Consider the following 22,900-nt stretch of genomic DNA (forward strand, 5'->3'; position numbering starts at 1 on the left):
TCTTATGGACAAGTCTTTGTTGGGAATCACTCTTCACTTCAGTTAGTAAGTCACCCTTCCCATAATTTTTACGGAATGAAATTTCTAGTTTTACTTCCCACGCTTAAGCACTGTAGGCTACGGAGTTGAATGATTACGAAAACTTTTATGCGACGAGAATGTAAGAGGAAGCGGAAGAACTCTTAAGAACATCCAGATACACTAAACGTGAGCGTTCTACCACTGACTCACTGATCTCCCAATCATATTTAATGGAATGTTGAACACTAACCCCGTTTTCTCTAACTGCACACGGGAATGTAGCAGATAATTACTTGAGTTTTATGAGTCTGTAGCTCACGCAAGTAGTAACGTGATTCTTGGCATTTTGATATGAATTGTAGGAGTGTGGGAAACAAGGCATAAAGTTTCAGCACATTTTGAAAAATGGAAGTAAATTATGAGTCGGTCAAATTGGTTTCTGTTCGCGTTGTGGAGAAAGCAGCAGTATTTATAGAGAGATTTCATTAGGAGAAATATCAATGCAATTGTGCTGGTAGTCAGCAGAACTTCTATAGACAAGATTAACAACAAGAATTTTAGGAATGACTAAAAAAAAAAAAGCATCAAAAGATTGCGATCCTGGCCAATAATTAGTATTTGGATCAAGGGCCACAAAATTTCTGAACGGCCCCTGAATCGAATTTTCATATTTTTACGGAATAAGGACATTATACTGACTTAAGTGATAGTTTGGGTTTGACTACATTATATGTAGGTCCCCAGATATAAGGCCTGCAAGAAAATTTTTGATTGAAATATATTGGATCTTTTGATCCAAAAAAACATTTCTTATGGGGCTGCATATTTTATTCCTAAAGTTTGTATTATTATTATTATTATTATTATTATTATTATTTCTGATTTAAAATCGAAAGTAATGCGTGTGTTTTTCTGTGAGTTAATAGTGTTCATATCTAAATTATTATTATTTAATTTGATTGAAAACAGTTTTGGATGTAATGGATTTGTATGCAATGTTCCAGTTCAACATGTTCCTGTCTTTTCAGACACGAAGTTCATGAAACAGTTTACTGATGATGTACGTAGAATTAATGTTTTCAGCGCGATAACACTGGCTGCAAAGTTATAGGAATACAGATTCTTACGGTCACTGAAGATTCCTTCACACACAATCCTCTCTGCATTTCGAATGTAAATCGAAATTCCCCTTTCCACTTCATATGACCGCTTGGCGCTTACGGAAGTTCCGCCGGATCGTTACAATATTAAATAACCAGTTTACGAAGTGTTACATGGATCTGTAACTATTATATGGTGCTGAGCTTGGAAATTACTCTATTGCGATTCAGAAGGGCATCTTAGTATAACTGCAACAGTCGGTCTGTGGTTCTATTCGATGATCAACACGAAATTTTGAACTTAACTATTGCCTATGAAACTCAAGAGGTTTCAATGCTGCATTTACAAAACTCTTCACTGACTTCTGTCCTTAGCCAACTGGGTCGTTTCCACTTCGTATTTCTATTTTTGCGTCATTATCTTAATATTGTCCCTCATCTGCAGCTGGATCTTCCTAATGGTCTTCTTCCGATAGTTTCTAGTTAAAATTTTGAAAGTGTTCCTACTTTCTTCCGTTATGGCTACATGACCTCCCCCCCCCCCCCAACTTAATGATCCTAACACTGTTAGATAAATCGGGTAAACTATGCAGTTCCTTGTTATGAAGTTCCAGCCATTTTTCATTTGCGTCTGAATATTCACCTCAGAATTTTGTTTTCGAACACTTTTAGTCTGCATTCTTTCTTCAAAGTAAGCGACCATGTTTCGTAGGTAATTATAGTTTAAAATAAAGAAGAGTTTGGACTGAATAACATGAATCCTCTGCTTTCAATCGACATTTAATTTCAAAATTCTAAACTTCATAGTACATTCATAACTCATCTGCTGTCATGCACTATCCACAAAAATAGAGAAAATGGAAATGGGAAGGGGGAGGGGGAGTTGAACGAGTTTGCGTTTTACATCCTTGTGGAACACTAAGATTATAAGGACATGATTATTATTAACATGCACTTAGAACCACAATTGAGGCTTAAATCCAGTGCTGTGAACCTTTCACATCTTCACATATAGGACGTTCTCCAAACTACGAAGTTCGTTCGGAAAGTAAATTCCGTTTGGTTATAATAATAATAATAACAAATCTAGTACAGATAAAGAAAGCAATATATTGTACAAAAATCAATAACACACTACTTTTCCACACAGCTCCTGTAATTTTCCAGGCATTTTTCATAGCCTGATATAAGTTTATGTATTCCTGAGTCACAGAATGTTGCCGCCTGTGTTGTCAACCATGTGGTAACATGTTCTTTTAATTCTTCCTCGTTGTTGAAGCGCTTACCACCAAGGAAAGACTTCAGGTCGGGATTGAATGGAGGATGGCCAAAAACGTCCGAGCCAAAGCTTTCAAGGAGTTGTTTGGTCACATTCGCAGTGTGTCTTCTTCGATTGCACTCACTAATTCATCAGAAACCACAGATGGACACCCACATCGTTCTTCGTCATGCACTTGTTCACGCCTTTCCTTAAATTGTTGGACCTATCTTCTCACCATTGAATCACTCATTGCATTTTCTCCGTAAATCTCGCTGATTTGTCGATGAATGTCACTTGGTTTAACGTTATTCGCATTCAGAAAACGAATCACAGATCTAATTTCACAAGCAGCGGGATTTTTATCAACGCTGCCATTATAAACAATCACTACGAACGACACGCAACACAGAGCGATCTCAAAATAACGTCATTTCGTTCTATTTGGATCGAAGTAACTCGCGCCCATCAGAGGAACTGCAATCGTAGCGCTGCCGCGAAGGAAGATCGAAACGGAACTTATTTTACGAACTTCCTATCGTATTTCGTCTCCAAAAGATACGGATTTAAAATCTCCTCTAGTGGTTAGCACGCAAACCTTTGGTTCCGGGTTCGATTCCCGGTGGGAGAACCGTGAAAATTTTGAATGCATTATAGTGCTTAGTATTTTACTTTAAACTGCATGACCGCATGTCATATAGCTTGGGTGCTGAACGGAACATTAAGTCATTTAGCTTAAGTTTCAGAATTTTTTGTACTTCCCTCACCAGCGATATTCAAGCGCAAACATTGGCAAAATTCCATTTCTGTCCATGTTTAATGCATTATAAAATCAATCTATTCATTTCTACGATCTTCTATTTCGTCCAGCTGTACACTTGTGGGGAGACAAATACAAAGTCCAGTCGATACAGGACATTTTTCCTCAACTCCTTCCCAGAATTTTAAGACTTAAAAGATGGTAATTTCGATTATGCTCATTTGTGACTGTGGCATTTGAGGCATTTCAAACTGAGCCAGTAAAAAGTTTTTAGCACTGCATTAAAGGTCGTTTCACAATCTTTCCATTGGTATTTGTCTCATATCTGTACTCCTTTTCCTTTCTGGTATTGTATTTCGCATGCACCCTGATTTCCTCATTATTTGCTGCACGCCATATAAAAAATATGGCCGCCGTGATTATACGTAATGGAATCCGATATTTCTAATTTCAATATTGTGTTTACGGAACACGTGTCAATGTGTGTCCAAAGTATCAGAATTTTAGAAACTGGTCGTGTAGCCACGATCGTGCAATTTTCGGTGGAATGACTCGAAAATGAAAATATAATACTAGCAAGAAAGAAAGGAAAGGAAAAAAGAAAAGTTTCAAAACGGGTACAACGGATCATTCACTAGCTTCAAATGTGAGTTTTATAAATGATATTCTAGAGAGAGAAAATCCTTGTATGATTTAGCGGAGTTAGGTGCTTAGATAACAATTATCAATGAATGAATCCCGTATCATATGACATCTTGTTTTACTTTATCTCATAAGAGAATAAGAACACAGGAAAACGACACATTTCACTTACAACTCAATTTGCCACAAACATAATCTTTTACTTTTCACGTTAGCACAATCCTTCCCAACTCCTCAGTTCGTCAATTATTATGTATCAGTATTATCAGTATGAATGTTAATACTACACCAGAGAATTGTTTATGATCTTCAATTGTTCAACTCGAAGTCACACTCATGTAGTCACTATACAATTTTAATTTCATTAATTGGCTACACACAACATATTCACTTAATAAGAAAAATTAATAAATTTGAAGGTACTCACATCAATGTCATAATAGTAGTCCTTCGAACGGCTAGCTTGCTCATAGTCAGCCCGTAATGCAAGATCGTGTATTTTGGGACATTCTCCAAGATCCATTCGCTGTAAGTAGACAAAAACAGTTGTGTTAGATAACTTAAGAGCAAATTTTCATTAAAGTAATACCTAACTATTGGGCTGAGGCAGCTGCACACAACATGCATACAACGCTCCTTTTCTCTGTGATGGAAGTTAATTCAAGAATTTTACCTACAAAATATTCCACTCAATATAAAAATACATAAATCAGACATAAGTTTTATTCTTCTTCGTTCAGGTAGAAGTCTGGTACTAAGATCTGATAATGTAAATGTACAACAAAGCCCTCTGAAAGTTTTTTATTATTATTATTTTTTTTAAGAGTATATTCGACATTATCCAAATAACTGCTCCACTTTCTTCATAGATACATATAGACAACCCCCTGACGCAAAAAAACGACTTCACTAACACGCTTCATGTTTAAACTTTAAATTCTTTGGAGGTCATGAAGTACAGCGGACGAGTAGACGACACGTTCAGCTCGATATGTGGCCAGCACATCGGATCCAAGTATCTTTACATGTTTATAATATAGAACCATGTGACATCTATTTAAAACTATTTGCATTCTCATTGTTTACAATTTACAATGTAAAGTATAACTATTCATTCTCAGCACTTTGTGTATCTTTATGAGAATTCACTTTTATATCCCATGTTATAAATCAAAGGTTTGGAGGATTATACAAAGATTCAAAACGACCATCCAGGAAATGATTAGTACCCAACAAACACTAGTTTTCACTATATCTCAAACCTACTTATTGAAATTCGATAATACTTATCAACCCTTTACTCACAATACGAAACAAGAGTGCCCACTTACATAAACTTGTCAGTAGGACGTCAAAATAGAAAGATAAAACTAACATACATTGGCTAGAAGCCTTACTCTTAGTCCAGAGTAAACCATCTCTTGGAAGTATCATAACATCAATCCACACACAGAGCAAGATCTACAACTAATATTCAAATTCCCCGAAATTTTACTTTCAAATCACAAACACACACACTTTCAACATATTTAATATGAAATATTAGTTAGCCAACCTGTATCTTATGGAAAATTTTACTACATGTATGATGCTATCAGACCGTATGTGATCCTTTCTATTAATTCTTTTTGCTAGATCTGTGGTCCTGCAATCGAAAAATAGGGTAACTTCGCCTTAGTGCCCCAAATAATACCAGAAAGTGATAAATTCGTAGGCTTAGATGGTTTCGAGCACACTAATATACAGACAGAGCATTCATTCCAACTCTGAAATATGTGACTGTACTGTCACAAACTATATCCAGACGAACTAATCAGAACTTGTTCCAGTAAGAAAATCCAAGGTATAGTCAATTTCCAAGGTATAATCAATTTCTGTAAGCACTCCCAAGATGACTGACTTAGCAGGATAATTTCTTGACAATTGCCGGATTCAACGTATCAGCCACAACGAATGTGGAAGATTACTGGGAAGGATTTGGGAAAGAACAGGTTGCACCAAATAAATTTAAAACATTCTAACCTCTGATCAGAAGCATGAACAAGCAGAGACCAGATTTTAGCCCGGCGAAGGGGTCCATTTCATGGAATGACAGGTAAATGTAAGTAAAACCTGAGTGTATTTTTGATCCAATGACCTAATAGCATTGTGTAAAATGGCGCCACAACGGTTCTCCATACACAAAGATGACCAGAATAGGGTAGACTGAAGACAAAGAAAGAAACCAACGCTAAATTGGCCAAAGAGATTATCTTTCTACGCCGAGGGCAATACGCCGATACACAACATTTGTCAGGCAATAAACAAATTGTAGAAGCTTCGTTTCCAAATACGAGGGGTGATAAAGCCTGCAGTAAAACGTGTATATATCATTTCATACAACCAACAGATAGTATATACATTAGGTTAGTCTCCATATAGGTTGAGGCACTTCTTACATCGTGGGATAAGTTTGAAGATTTATTCCTGGTAAAAATCTTGTCCTTCCGTGTTCAACAACGTTGTCACTGACTATTTCACCTCCCCGTCTGAAGCGAAGCGATGGCCTCCAAGGTGCTCCTTCAAGTTCGGGAACAGATGTAAATAGCTTTGAGTGATGTCCGGGCTGCGTGGAGGCTGTCGATGCTGTTCGAGCGAAACTGCTTCAACAGCACGTGGCGTTTTCTCTACCATACTGCGACGTTACAGTCTCGCAATAAACCTCTACCAGATGCCAGAGAATTTCAGCCGCGGTTACAGGTTTCGCCCACAGAAATTGAATAGCTGAGTGGACTTCTTTGAGAGACCAGTTTTCCAAACGAGTCGCCATTTGTATTTACCTACAACTAGCGCCGTACGTGGCGGGTGGCTGAAACTGTACATAGTTGTCAATTCCATGTAGTAAATTTACCGCACACTCCTCATTCTTCGATAACAGACGAAAACTCCAGAAACATCGGCCTTGTAACTTTAGTTCCTAAACCTCCTGCTACATTTAAGTGCCCAAAGCATGGGACAGTGGTAGGGAACTAGCTGACGTCGCAGGAACATCGTGGAAAACGGCTGAACGACGCGAAGTAGTTATAGTGCTGTTAGTTGGACTTATGAGTGGAGTGAAACGTGGTGTACCGGGTAATGACAACCCAACAGAAATTATCGGCGTCTGAGCGTGGGATGATAGTTGGTGCTAGACGAGCGGGACATGCGATTTCGGAAGGTCATCCAGTCACTGAACTTTCCTTATTCAGTGTGGATCGTGAGTATTGCATTGAAGGTATTACGATGCATCAGAACAACGTAATGGCCACCCATGTGTGCTGAATGATAGCTATTGGCGACATCTAATAAACAAGAAACAGTGCTTGAACTGACAGCACGAATCAATGCAGGACATCCTAGCAACTTGGCTCACGAGGTCAGTACAGCGCAATTCGGTCTCCATGGTGTATTACAGTTGCAGACCGATACAAGAGTCGCTACTAAAAACAATGTCGGCAGCGGAGATCCACGTGGGTTCTGGAACATGTGGCTTGGACCTTAGATGACTCGCATCATGTAACATGGTCAAATGGGCCATGTTTCCAGTTGCTACGCACGGATGGTTGGGGCCACGGGTGGTGCCAGACTCCTTGTGGAGCTGAAGTTCCAAGCTATCAACAAAACAGTCTCCAAGCCCGTAGTGGCTCCGTAAAAGTTTGGGGCGTGTTTATATGACATGGTTTGGGTCCTCTGGTTTACTTGAATCGGATATTAACCGGTTATCATTATGTTTAGTTGCTTGGTGAACATCTCCAGCCCTTTATGGACTTCGAATACCCTGTTAACAGTGGAATTTTCCAAGATGACAATGCGCGATGTCACTGCGTCACAATGGTGTTTGACTGAACATTCTAGCCACTTACAATGCATGATGGGCTCCTTAGATCTCCGCACATGAACCCTGTCTAGTACATGTGATCATCGAATGGCCTACTTATGCCTAGGATCTTCCCAGCTGGAATCATCACCGAATCGTGGACGGCAATCGAGGATGCATGGTTGGACATTTCTCCCCGGACTATTAGCGACTTGTCGCGCCCTACCATGTCCAGCTGCTGCACTTCGCCGTGCTGGAGGAGGTCCCACACGTTATTTGGTAGGTATTCCGTGACTTTTGCAATTGGAGTGAATACAAGCACCCGCATTATTCTACATTCTACAGACATTTGACTGTCCCAAACTGAAATTGTAAAGCAATTTTAATGGTACAGATGCCATTGTTGTTCACACGGAAACCTGGTTTTTCAAAGCAATCTTCGCATTTCTATGACTAGTCTGCAAGCATTGCAGAGACGATATGAAAACTGCACGCATAAAGGGGGTCCGCGTTAAATACAACCACGCAGTACTGGATATTTTGTGTTTCTTACTGACGATGAAATTTATCAGCCTTTATAAGATATCTTCATCAACGCAGTAGTATTGGCCTAAAGTATAAATATTTTACTATGAATTAAAAAAAAAAAAAAAAAAAAAAACTTTGCCACAATGATGAAATTATACAAATAGTAATTTTGGCAACTGCTCACAATAATAATGGAAACATAAGGTTACCTTTTGCAGTTGCAAAATGAAAAGGAACAGCCTACGAGTTTAATAGGAAGCAAAAGTTCTATTCGTTAACCCTTCTTTTACATATACTCAACAATTTACTAGCGCATTCCCTAATCCATTTTCCCTCATCCTTACTGGCAATCATTTCATGAAGGAAAAAATGAAGGGAAAAAAAATTAAGAAAAGAAAAGAAACGAAACTTTCAAACGACACTGAGCAATAGTTATGAAAATGTCTTCAATTGTAGAATTGACAAAATAGTGTATTCCAAATGGGAACAACATACTTTCATTTTAACAAACCCACTGCTTTCATAATTCATCTCACAAACTATGTTTATTACACATAAGTTTTTGCCTAAAATATGTTGTTCTGATTGTACATTTCATTTACTACAGAAGCAAATGCGATTAGAATTTACTACGTAATAGCATTAGTTACGTGCTAGTTTCAGCACTGCCCGGTTTCTGAATTGAAAGAAGCGAAGAATGTACCAAAGCGGAAGTTGGGTTTCGAAAGTAACGAGTACAGAAATGGTTACTAATAGTTGTTTTCTAATAAAATTACAACGAATGTAACAAAATATCTATATCCTTTTTGATCTATTTCGTTAAAGGACTACAGTATTCCGACTAGCATCATAGAAAGAAAGAAAAAAAAATCACACTAACAGAGGATTTGGAAATACGTTGCTGGTATAAAATATTAAGTAAAACGCAGATTCCTACTTACAATTTTGTGCCGAAATGACAAGAGAGCTATGAGAATTAAGTATAGTAGATTACTGCTTCACAAAAAGACAATCTGTTAGTCCAAATCTATCTCCATCTAAGTTATTGGAGACAGAAAATCAACAGGTTCAACACCGGTAGAACACTAACAGTATATTCAGAATCTCAAGAACATGAAATTAGTATAAATATATGAAATAAATAAATAAATAAAAAAAAAAAGTATGACATAAGACTGCGAAGAAACAAGTTCCAGATGATCGATGTATGTTTTGAATAATAATTTTTTTGTATTTAGGGTGCCATGTATAGATGGCAAAAAAAAAAAAAAAAAAAAAAAGTTTTAAAATTAATTTTTACTTGAACAATGTAATGATCCTTAAATACCACAATTTTTCTCTATAAACTCTATAAAAGACATTTTAACACATTTCATCCTTAAAATTATTCGTAGTTAACCAATTTACACTTTTACAAAAATTCCGAACGCAGAAAGTTAAAACACTTAGCGAAAACTTAAAGTTATAACAAAGAGCTGGAAATAACAGAAAAAAAAAGGGTTAATGGCCTTTTTTGGCGATGATCTTATTTTCGTCCCCACAACTTTTGAATCTGAGTTTCTGTTATTTATTTTTTATTTATTTATTTATTTATATGCATCACATAATGAAGTGTGTTCTAGAACATAATTTTGATCCTTAATTGCTTACAATCGAGACAAATACAGATTTGAATTTCAATGGTACAAGCCTTCTTCCAGACAGGTTTCTTCGGAAACCTTATGAGGTAATTTATTGGTAAAATGTAAGAACTCTACGTTTTCTTACTCTTTAAATCTGAATGTACTTAGCAGACTTCAAAAAACTCGGCGCGACCCACAGAAGCAATATGTTTGGACAGAGAAAACATTAAATGGAACCTTAGCTTGCTATAGCCATGCTCTTTAGCTAAAATATGGTTGACTGGTTTGAAATCCTATATAAGCTATGCAAGGTGTAGATTTATAGCTTAACGTAGGACCTGGATCACATGGGTTTCTCGAGCTGAAGACATGTTAACCATATAGACACAAGGTGGGTCTCTTTAATAAAGGAAGCGATGATCAAATGGATTTTAAATTAAATAATTGAAAGCCCGAGCTTATAAACGTTATTATATATTAGAGATTTACAAATAAAGAATATTTATAGATATTTTTGAACATTGCCGATACATGTGGCCTTAAGAGGCGCATGAGGAATTACGTCCCTCGGCGAGCACACTCTCCGAGGAATAAAAAAAAGCAGTCTGGGATCTATATGTTAGGCAACATCCCGGTATTTGCCTGGTGCGAATAAGGTAAAGCAAGAAAAAAACCTCACTCAGGATGGCTGGCCTAAGAGAAAGCTATTATACCTCTTTCACCGGGTGTTCTCAGAGACTCGAACTAAGGCATCAATGAAGATTTAGAGCTGTTAATTTATTCAACACTTTGATTTTTGGAACATAACGGCTTCATAATTTTCCACCACTGAAATGAAAGCATTGAAGAAAACAAGCGTATTCGTGAAAACTAATGCATACTACTTTGTCAGGAAAAAAAAAAAAACTATGAACAGGGTATAAACCCGCTAGCTTTTGCTTCAATTGACACTATATGGTAGCATAGTATACACTAGGTTGTATAGCAGTGATTCTCAACCTGGGGACGCGCCTCTTGGGAAGGGGCGCAAGCTCTGATAAACTATTAAAAAAATATATCAATAAAGCGTTATTTGTGATCTACAATTTAGATTCAGCAAATTTCAGAAACGCGTCATGTTTAACATTACCTCTTTCTAAATTATTCGTAATTCTGCAATTTAACCTCTTTGTTAACAATGGCATTGACTTCTTATTTTATTGTTGGTGTTGGAAGTATTGAAGAAATATAGAAACAATTAAATGATTTATAACTGACTTACAAGTAGCCATAAATACTTAATTATGCTGTTTTTATGGTTATTGAACTTATAAATATTACAAATAATGTAACAAAGAGGCGTTAAATCCGTATCAACACACATTAGACAACAAACAGAAAAGTTCCTGCCGTTATTAAAGTTCTATTTGAAGAAGCACTCAGAACAAACGAAGTGATTTAGCGCCAGAAAAGTGCGGGCAGGCGGGAGGGGGACTAGTCTGACTTCACGTGTCCCAATACAGGTATCGTGTGCACACAGCAATCACAACTCATCGAATGTCTAAGGGAAATGGACGCATCGAAATAGCCTGTTTAATAGCTGTTGTATGACTTAAGTGTGCCGTGAATGAACGCACTGCCAGAGATTGGTTCCAGAAATTCACGTCGAAGCTTTTGTGATCACACAGGGAAGATGTACAGTACCAGTTGGGCACATGGGTATCGCCACACATCGTAGGCACCCAACAAGAAAGATTAGTGACACACTATCCTTGCTGGCTCAACCGCAACACACCCATATTTGGTCGTGTGTGATCACGTGAGACGAAACGTTGGTCCAGTATGGCACTCCCAAGCGTACTAGCTATTGATTGTCACCGTGTAACTCATCTTCACACCTCAAAACCACCTTTGCACCCAAGCAAGATTCAGCAAGTGGTGCATTACGAGCTCCTACCATCAGGGCACACTATCGATGCAGACCTGTACTCGGAGCCACCGTTGGTTAATCGCAAGGGTGTTAAAGACAATGCGAGACTACACTCGGTAAAAACGACCAAGAATACTATTCAGCGACTTGGCTGAGAGACTGCAATAATCCCTACTCACCGGACCTAACGACATCAAATTACCATCTGTTCCAATCTCTGGACAACCATTCCGTGAAATCTCCCTGTGGCACGCGTCCACAACCTTCGAATTTCACTGCCAAGGCGTCGTGCAGCTGCAGAAACAGTGACAAAGCGTGTTGGTTGCTGATGGAGAATCACTTCGAGACCTCACGATGAGTACTATGCACTGTCTGTCTGTCTAACGATCACAAACGGCAAGAACATTTTCAGTTACCGATACCTAATAACAATTAAGAATTGTAGTCTCATTAAGAAGAAAACCAGTAAAAAATACTACTCCACTATAATGGTATGTAGAAGTCTTGCTGAAATATAATTATGTAAGAATATAATTATGATTATTATTATCATTTTATTGAAGATACGAGAATTAAATGCTGCATCTGAAATCACAGAAGAGGTTACGCATAAAGTATGTACGGCGAATGAACTGGATTGAGGGAAAAGAGCGTTAAGTTATACAAGATTTACGAAGAAGAAAGCCAGACAAAGAAGGTTGGAAACCATTGTTATATAGGATAGCAAATTACACAGATAATAGGGAAGGTGTGAAGGAGTTTATTATGAAGAAGCAAAACAAAATCATTCGGCCAACAAATTATTAATACTGTTATCATAAAGTTGAAAATAAATCCAAAAACATGTGGGATAGCATATTCACTTTGAAGATAGGACAGTGAGTAACATTTGCAGGATTTAAACTGTCTTGAATTGTAAAATTCTGAAAGGAAGTTACCTTTCCCTACACCCCTTGTTTAGTAACTGTAAGAAATTGCTATTACTTTATAACACTGAAAAATATAAACTGTTAGGCAGAGCTCAAGTGAACGAATTCAAATTACATTTACGAAAGTAAATTAAGTTTGCAAAACTGCAAACTATTTACAGCTTAATCTTGTATACATTTTAATCATCGACATACAATGTTACAACATACATTCTAATATAGATATATTACTGGATATAAGAATATACTAATGAAATTACCGTATTTTACCGCATCTCATGCGAACTTTAAGCCTTTTTTTAGGGAGGGAGATTAAGGATACACGGTTATGTAAAGAATTAAGTGTGTACGTATAGAAATATATATTATGACTGAGTTACTATAGAAAAGAATAACAACACCCTTATACGATACTATGATACCCTGGCATACAATAATCGATTTGTTCGAGCTTTACGACGACAAAAGCAACTTCTGAGCGTCAAGGTACAACGAAACTCAATGGAGTTATAAAAGTAATTACGTGATTGTGTGTACTCGCCAATTTAATTTTCATAGCAGCATTTTTCTACGTACACATCATACAAGAAGACGCATTAAACACGGGAAAATACGGTAAAATGTCTATTCCTACTTAACCAATACAAACATCTTCGAGTGCTTTACGTAATCTAAGCACAAATATCGGTGTCAAAGACGAACAATAAATTTTAACCAACGCAACTAATTAAAAACTTCTCGTAACAAATGAAAACCAACCACTCTCAGCCCAAAATAGTTTAGAGCCTCTGAAATAAAAAATACCAGCCCCAGTCAATGCTATTCACTTAGTGCAAATGATCTGTGCTAAAAATTTCATCAATGAAATTCATTCATTGAAGACAAAGATGCTTAACAGTCAAGTAAATACGTCAGGAGCCTGTTCTCAGCACAAAAGAAACAGTACACAATGTAACTCTTAGTTATGTAATGTGTGTACGTAAACAACTTTCTTTTCAATATTAAAAGCTTTTTTTTTTTTTTTTTTTCGGCTTTGGTTTTAAACTTTTTAACTTACAGACTTCAAGACACATCTTCTAAAGCAGCTACTCGATTGCTGTTGACTCCTTGAAACGATGACAAAATTCCTTCTAAACTATCATCATGGGTCTCAAAATTCGTAAATTAATTCCCTGAGGGTGAAAGAAATTCAGTTGAAATTCTGGTAAGATAATGTTTCTATCAAAAAAAAACATGGACTGTCTTCCAATACATCCAATTATGACAATCTAGCAAATACAAAGACTCAACTGAAACAAAAAAATAACTGAAATAAACTAAGTGAAAACAAGCTAACAGTCCAATTACTTCTTCATTTCGTAGGTTTTATCTTCTAACATGTTGTTTCTTGCGAGAATTATATGATTTTTTTTTTTTTTTTTTTAAGAAAGAAATTAAATGACCTATTTCATTTATGATTTAATTATTATTTGAAAGAATATTTTTTTGTCAACTTTGCTTTCTATCGAATAGTTTAAGAAGAATTTCTGGAGAACAATCGAATGTGCATACTCACAGAACGACACGCTTTTCACCTTAACAGGCTCCGCTGCACGGGTCTTCAACGCTACAGAGCATCATGCAGTACAAAAATATATGTATGTATGTAGCTTACTTACAGAAGAGCAGGCATTCCGTGTTGGCCAGCAAGTCTTTTCTCCTTTTCCCCGAAATATTTCCCGAAGTCATGAATCAGAACTGGAGTAGTAGTATATGTTAAATATAAACCAAATGAAAGTTTCACGAGGAAATGATTACATCCATTTAAAACTACTATGCGTCCTGCTTTAAGCAGAACACTGAACTCGATGGAAAGTAGAGGTCTATATTTAACAGAACTATTTTCCCCAGTTCTGTGGAATCAACAATCGACAATCGATCCCAAACGAACTCTCCGCTACTTACCAACCACCGCACAATCCCGCTAAAATATTGTAAATATAAGTCTTTCCATCGCACGATAATTACCTATGGTTTCTATCAAGTAATGTACTTACAGACAGACATTTTTACATCACTCTCTATTTGCCTCATATTCTATGTGATATTCTGAAAAGAACTATATTTCAAGATTAGTTACTTTTCTAATCTCCCCTCCACCTGAATAAAAATGTAACTTCTAACTACATAAAACCGTTACATAACTTTTCCACAAAGTAGAACAACATTCTCTGTTTAAATATACAATAATAAATTAAAGTTATATTTCATCGACCTACGTATATACCAGTATGTAACTCAAAAACAAATAGTAGTCTCCTACGAATTTGGGGAAAAAAAAAATATACATATATAATGGTAATAGTAACGGAGTTCGTAATAGTATACGTGAGCAAAAAGAGGGGCGGAAAAGACAAACGTTACAAATAATTCACCGATATATATAAATTCAACTTAAATTTAATGCAATGTGATCTAAATGCATCATATATGATAGCTAATTCAACTAAAGAAACGAGCTGAACATTAACCAATATTATATTTCACTCCGATATACACCCTTTACTATGTTCAATGAAGGAGATTCGTAGGAATAAATGAATTGAATAAAATATTTCAAATTACTGCATTACTACTTAAAGATGAATTCAAAAGGAACACAAATAATGAGTTTACAATAAATGAAACTTTCATTATATATTTATTTTATTCAAGTTATGTAAGCTTTTAAACATTATTTTGAAGGAGAGAAACGAAAGTATAAAGAGAGGAGAGGAGAGGTGGTGATGATGATGATGATGATGATTCACTATGAATGAAATGGTGGAATGGTGAAAGAGGAAGAACCACGAGATAACTCACGAACATGATGTTTGTGCTACACAAAGTTTATTTGCCGCGAGCTGGGTTCGAATCTGAGACACCACGCGTGAACGTTTTACCACTGAGCCACACTGCCACCTTCGCAACCGAAAATAATTACATTCCAACGCATATGAGAAAATTTTGATTGAAAAAAAAAAAAAAAAAATCAGACGTAAGCCTGCCTTCTTTATAGTGAGCATATACTCTCATTCCTCCGTTTTATGGATTTCGAAAGGAATTGGGGGAAAAACTGGAGCAGCCGATTCAGTTTAAAATCTTGATTTTAAACTAAAATTATGAATGTATTACGTTATAGATTTACACCGTACCAGGCATTTTACTGTCAGATTGGATAGTGTGTTTGAAGGTAGAACCCGGTATATTGTATTGATATAAGCATTATTGGATAACAGCCAATTCAGAGTTGGTGTTGAAACTTACAAACAACTGGCAAAATTGGATTGCTATTGTCCCCTTTTAGACCATTAAAAGAACGGAAGTAGTACAAATGACCCTACCTCACAGAAGGACCTACATAGAATCACATCTCATTATGTACCATATCGGAAACTCCTATTTAAGGCTGGATTCGATGACATCATAAATGAAACAATTTACGCCTCTGGTTTTCCACGACATCTTGGCAAGCATACTACTTACAAGAGGCACATAGCAGCAGCTTCGACTTCAGTTGAGTGTATACTTAGCTACTTTAATCAGGTCAATATTTATGACCAGTTGGGATAGAAACTAAATTCTCATCACATCCAAATAATAATAACTGCTACCGGTACTAGATCAAGGCAATCAGGACCGGATTTACGTATAAGCTAAACAAGCTATAGCTTAGGGTCCATCCCTCTCGAGGACCCTCAAAAATTTAAAGGAAAGAAAACTGGATGTACATTTCGAAAAGTGTTTTGTGTTCTGTAAATCCCTATGATGTAAGTAAATGCCCCCTCCCCTCCCCTCTTGCTAGCCTTCTTACTACAATACATCACTAATTTGTTCATCTCTGTATATAGGTTGGATGGTAACATGTAGCAGACAGCTTAAGACTGCAGTACAGTCAATTTGCTATAGACAAAGAAAAGCCGAACATATAAAGGGCCCGCTTTAACTTTAATAGCTTAGGAGGACGAAATCTCTTTGTCAAAGGGGGGCTCTCATAATTTGTACGTGTGAGATACTGGCGACCATCATTTTTCGATTGACGAGTGCGTCTGACTTCGAAATTTTGCGCCCTGGCTTAGGGCTTCATCAAACCTAAATCCGGCTCTGAAGGCAATTGTAACTCACCCATAAGGATAGATTGTAAAAAAGTGGAGGTTAAAAAATGTTATCCATTTCTTTCTTATATTTACGTATAATGAAGAAGCATATATTATTTGTCCCCCTGAAGTTTGCATATCAAATGGACAAACCAAACAGCGTTATATACAAGTGCAAGTATGATCGTTCTGGAAACATTCCAATCTATCCATGCTTGTTGGATGAAAATTCCATGATCTGTATAATTTAGAACATAAAGTGGAACAATTTTTACTAAAACATCGAAATAAATTAAGTGAAATCTTTAATGTTCCATGGTTATGCCCTTTACGCTAAGGAAATGAGTGGTTAATAAAAGTGATTGACTATAAATGAACTGATGGAATGAATACATCCAGAGAAATGGGAGAATCTTGAGAAAACTCGTAAATATGATGCTGTCCACCACAAACTGATATGGAACACTGAACCTTTGCACGGAAGGTGAACTAAGCCAACGTGTCCCCACAACATTCGAAACACAATATACGGTATAGTACTGTTTTAAAGTACTAGCAATCAGCATTCTGTAACGTGACTGCACATCCACAGATTCAGTTAGCAGTTCATATCATTCACTTTCTCTCGCATTTTAAAATAAATAACGGACTTCTGCTTAATTAAATTGTGCTTTGTTATCAACGCTAAACACATCCGTCTAATTTAGAACATATCTGCCTTCTATAGCTTCTTCGACCGTGTAGTACAAAGAGATTAACGAAAAGTGTATGAGCTAAATTAAAATGATATCTTTCAGTTTAATTATGCCCTGATTATAAGTCCCACGATTATGCCCTTTAGGCCAAGAAGACTATGATTAAGGCATGTGAATGATGGAATGATAATGCAGAAGAAGATGGGAATACACCGAGGAAACTCACAGACACGATGTTGTCCACCACAAACTTACCTGGCCGGGGCGGCAGGGGATCGAACCAAGGACCAACACACCAAAGGTAACAGCTCTACCATCGAGCCATCATACACCCCATGAGCTAAACGATGTTTCGTCACACTGATGAAATGGTTGGTTAGAACTGAAGTTGAGCAATTGCCATGCTGTGCACTACAACCACGAGGGTCTAGGCCCAAACTGGTCTCACCCTGTTGTCTATGTGCGCTGTTTTGAGAATACATGAGGTAGTCGCATTTCCACAATTCCCCAAACAGTTACCGTTTACACGAGTTTTACTTAGTTATGTTCCTCAGAATTCTTGCTGTCTTATCAGTATTATTACTGTCGATTAGATTCAAATTGTTTTGTTGTAACCTCACTTTGCAGCAATTATTATTATTGTAGAAGAATTTAACGTCCCACGAAGACTGATGATAACGAACGAAATGGTAGAATGAAGAAAGTGGAAGGAAACTAGAGAGCCCAGAGAAAAACCCACGCACACAGTGCTTGTCCACCACTTGGTGCAAGTTGGCATCGAACCAGGGACCCCACGCACCTGAGTTGTGTGCTCCACCGCAGCCCTATTATTATTATTCCCACCTTCAACTATCAAGTGCAACGTATAGAACAGTTGTATGTTTACAATAACAGTGATATGAAACCAATGATTGAGGAATTAGTCTAAATTTTCGTTTTGCTACTACGTGATTAAATACCGGTTTGTTCAGTAACAACATTAGAAACTTGCTATATACACATAGCAAGAACTGATTCCAGTAGATCGTTCTACACGAAATCAATGCAATTAATATCAAACAATAAGTGAAAAATATTTTCAGAGGAAGTGATATCGAGGTGTTTCTGTATACTGAAGTTTACGTAAATATTTGTAATCATGCGTCAGTCTAATTCATTACTCAGCTGTCTGCTTCTTTGACACTGAACAGTGATGTCAGATAATCAACTGGAATATAATATTGTACATACAACAATTTGATAAATAGTGATATTTTCATTCCCTTCCTTATATTGATGTCAGTGGATTAATCTTGGCTCAGCAGATTTACCTAGCTACGTTAGAATACGCAAGAACCAGAATATGACAATTACTTTTATCTGCTACCTGTTTATAACTACTTGGTCTGAACTGCTCGAAACTTGAAGACTTATGGTATGTTACTACTACTCTAACCTCCGAAAAATTAAAATAATAGAATTAATGGAATTTCAAGGATTTGGCTTCTTTAACATTTTCAGAATGCCGTCCACTGGATGAATACTACTTGACACGTGTTGGCATTGACTTAATAAAACCAGGATCATTTAGTCCTAGTATGACCGATCTATCTATCCTGAATTTCAATCAATCCCTTTATTCCAGCTTTCTAATTTTCCCTTCTTTACACGCCTTCCTAAATCACAGGAAAAAATAAACGGACACTACAACCATGATCTACTAGCTTAGCGTACAGTCTGCTTACATGGCGATACATATAATTAATCTTACTGAAGGCTACAATAATAACTCCTTACTGTACTCTGAAAAGAACTGGAAATCAGTATATTTTTCCTATTTAAAACTACTACGCATCATACTCTAATAACTCTTCTGTATGTTCTAATGGTTCAGTCTCAATATATTTTTTAGCAAATAGCTACTGCCTTATTGCAGAATATTAAAATGGATTCTTTGCGCAATCTTACACACTGCTCAGATGTTAATCTTATATTTACAATTGTAAACTCAACCCAGAAAAAGAAAACAACTGATTATACACTGCTGTGTTCCACTGAAGAAAATATTTAAGGATTTCTTATAACGATCTGTAAATATTGTAACAGGATTATATATTCCTATCATTAAACAGATGACCAGGCACATTAGTATCAGTTTTTCAAGTCTATACTGACCACTCAGTCAGTCATACGTTTTGTTATCTTTCAATTTCAATAAATCTAGGGCGAAGAAAAGGAAGAAAAAAAGCAATTACCTACTACTCTGCCTACAGATCAAAACTGTATTGAGTCGGAAACAAAACTTGATCCTTGAATATTAACCACACCTGTATTCAGATCTTGCAATGACACTGTTTTTTGTACAATTTCAACTGAGAATTGCAAATTCGCGTAAAAAATTAAGGCCGGAAAGATGTGCCAATGCAACCACTGGATAATAACTAAGCCCGATTTTTATTTACTTAGAGCGAAAATCGAATTTTTGCGCCTATTTACACCCAGATTAAAACCATAAACGAATATATATATATATATATATATAGGGTGACAGGTAATTCGATGCAAGGTGATATTCTACAAGTACTTTGGAACATATTCACCTATATGAACAGGGGTCGCAAATCAATAGTTTCTGAGTAACTTGCACATGCATGATTTCTTTGAAATTTACCGGCTAACGAGAGTTGCGCGAGAAAATTTCACCTCGACCCACTTCTACGTATCGTAGAGCGATGAAATTTTACGTGTGTGATCCTGCATACCTATGTAGGTCATGTGGTAATGTACAGCTCGTAACTCTGCACCGTTGCTATGTTATAGGTCCAAACGTGAAGATATAGTGGTCCACAATCCAGTGCTGCGCCTCACAAACCAGAGTGGAAACATCGCATAAGTACTTGCCCCTAGGAAATGACTGCATGTTTGGGAAGAGGTGGAATGAAGATAGTGTGCAGTCAAGAAAAAACACGAACTATGACGGATTCCATACCTAGTGTCGTGCATCTGACTGGCCAACATTCGAGCAGTGAACGGGTGCATTGTTTTCCAGGAAGCGGACACTTTTGTCGGCATGCCACGTTCTGTTTGTATTTTTCACAAGCTTTTGATAGTGTTATGACTTTCCAAGCTTTACATTTTTGTTATGACTTTCCAAGGTTTACATTTTTACCTTATAACATTAAATTGTCATTGTAGCAATTGGTACGTCAATTGTCGTAATTTTGTTTTAAGTTGTTAAAGCGATGTATTCGATTGCTGTTTATTTATTTATGCAAGGGAGGGTTCGGACCTCCAAGTCCGGGGCCACATCGGTCTTTTAGGTGGGTCTATGATTTTGGGAAGGAACCGGCCCTGGCTTTCTGGAAGGTACCATCCCTGTCTTTGCCTAGTGGGAGTGAAGAAAACCAAGGAAAACCTAGTCAAAACAATAATAGCGTGGCGACGTACCACCACCAAAGGAAGTCCGTGTTCAACTCGCAGCGACCAGTGATGATCATTTTATTTGGGATCAACATGGGGTATTACTACTTGCTTTCCAGGGAAAGGTACCACAATTACCAAGACATATTATGCCTCACTTCTGCGTGTGTTGCGAGATTCTGTGAAATCCCAGAGCGTGGCAAGCTGACAAAAGGTGTCAATCTCCTGAAAACAACGCACCTGTTCACTGCTCGAATATTGGTAGACAGATGCACGACCCTGGGTATGAAATTCGTCACAGTTCACGATTTCTTTACACCGCACGCCATCTTCGTTCCACCTCTTCCCAAACATGCAGTCATTTCCTAGGGGCAAGTACTTCTGCGATGTTGCCACGCTGCTTTCTGAGATGCAGTAATGGATTTTGGACCACTACACCTTACTTCACGTTCGGTCCTGTAACACAGCAACGGTGCATAGTTATGAGCTGTACATTACTACACGACCTACATAGGTATGCAGGATCACACATGCAAAATTTCACTGCTCTAGATATGTGGAAGTGGGTCGGGGTGAAATTTTCTCGCGCAACTCTCGTTAGCCGGCAAATTTCAAAGAAATCATATGTCTACTTTTCCAATTACATCTCTGTCTAATTTATGAATGCCTGCTGCGTAGAAGGTGGCCGGCTGATCACGGAACCAAAGATGAAGAACGTTCTGCGCTTGAGTGTCGCTCGTGAACCTTTGTCTTGCCAGGAACTTCACTGGGGTCGTACTTCCCCTCTCTCCGCCCCCAAAAAACCCGCCTCACTCGTTTATCTCCATTTTGTATAAGCATGTATCACACGCTCGAAAAAAAAAAAAAAAAAAGTGCGAAAATTTTCTCGTATTTAAATCGAGATTATGCAAACTGCGACCAGTGGCCACTTACAAAACAGCTAATAGAAGGCAGACGATAGTACAAATCAGAAAACGCTTGTTTAGAAACTTCACCATTTATCAGAATACGGAACCAAGTACTTATTTTGCGTCAACACTAATTAATGCTAAGTAGAAATTCAGATTGATTAAATTACTCTTATTATTTGAGATGTAACGTGTTTACTGCAAATATTATGCTGAGACCCTAAAACACTTTGTAACACTAATTTTTTTTTTAGCTGCTTTAAAAAAGGACGAGGTAAAGTACTTATACTACACAAAGACAACAATAAAATTATACTCACAGTAGACGAAAGTATCTCGTGTGGACAGCAGCTCAGCAGGAAACTCTTGCATACTTTTGGATCCGTAAACTTCACTTGAAACCGGTTGTTTTCACCTACAATGATATACAGTAATAAGAAAACAGTTTCAGAATATACTTCTTTTTTTATGTCTTTCACTTTATCCGATCTGCTATGTTGTCTTGTAAAAATTCTACAAGTATTGACTTAATGTAAGCTTTTTCTCAAAACTGACAGAAGGAAAAAAAAATGTAAAAGTATAGTTACTTCATGGATTAGAATATCTACATAACGAAACCGACATCTGGAAAAGGCCACGTATATATCTGCTACTCATCCTGTGACAAGCAAATACCCCTTCACTACAAAAACACAAAAAAAGAAAAAAAAAACTACTTTGTAACTCAGAAAATGTTTTTACAGTAGTAAGAAAGAAAAAACACAAATTAATACACACGTGATCTGCCCTCAGCTGATCTTTACCCTCAATTTCTCTCTAAAGCACGGAAGCCTCCCTAGAATGAAATTGGGGATGAGGCTTTAGAAATGTACAGTACCAACAATAAACGTGTCAAATATTAATTAAAAAATAATTGTTGAACGCAATGGTAAGACAATTGTTAATGTAGAAAAGTTCTCACTTGAATCACTTCTTCAATCCTCTGAACACTGTTTCAACAATTTTATATATTAATCAAGTTTGTACTCTTAAAATGCACCTGGACGGTAAAAAGGGTAATCCTGACCACTGAGAAATGTTTTTAAGATATATATATATATATAGCACAGTTTTTAGCATTGAAAATCGCTTAGATCAGAAGAAATACAAACGTAATGCAATCAAATAAACGTTATTCTA

At 37.0% G+C, this 22,900-nt stretch overlaps 1 protein-coding gene across 3 annotated transcripts in view; it reads right to left on the minus strand.

Annotated features, from left to right (window-relative positions):
* The window catches only part of LOC145664899 (putative RNA-binding protein Alsin2), a 99,271-nt gene that overhangs the window by 67,478 nt on the left and 8,893 nt on the right, over positions 1–22,900 (minus strand). For 2 of the 3 annotated variants that reach the window (XM_081731971.1, XM_081731969.1), the window contains exons 2-3: positions 22,042–22,136; positions 4,209–4,307 (exon numbers count right to left, since the gene is read on the minus strand). In XM_081731971.1, coding sequence (XP_081588097.1) covers positions 4,209–4,307; positions 22,042–22,136 — 194 coding nt within the window. Of the gene's footprint in view, positions 1–4,208; positions 4,308–13,661; positions 13,783–22,041; positions 22,137–22,900 lie in introns of those variants that run through there. The other variant, XM_081731972.1, reaches the window with a different exon arrangement.

This window comes from Thermobia domestica, chromosome 11, assembly GCF_964235325.1.
Source record: "Thermobia domestica chromosome 11, izTheDome1.hap1.1, whole genome shotgun sequence".
Taxonomy (NCBI): domain Eukaryota; kingdom Metazoa; phylum Arthropoda; class Insecta; order Zygentoma; family Lepismatidae; genus Thermobia; species Thermobia domestica.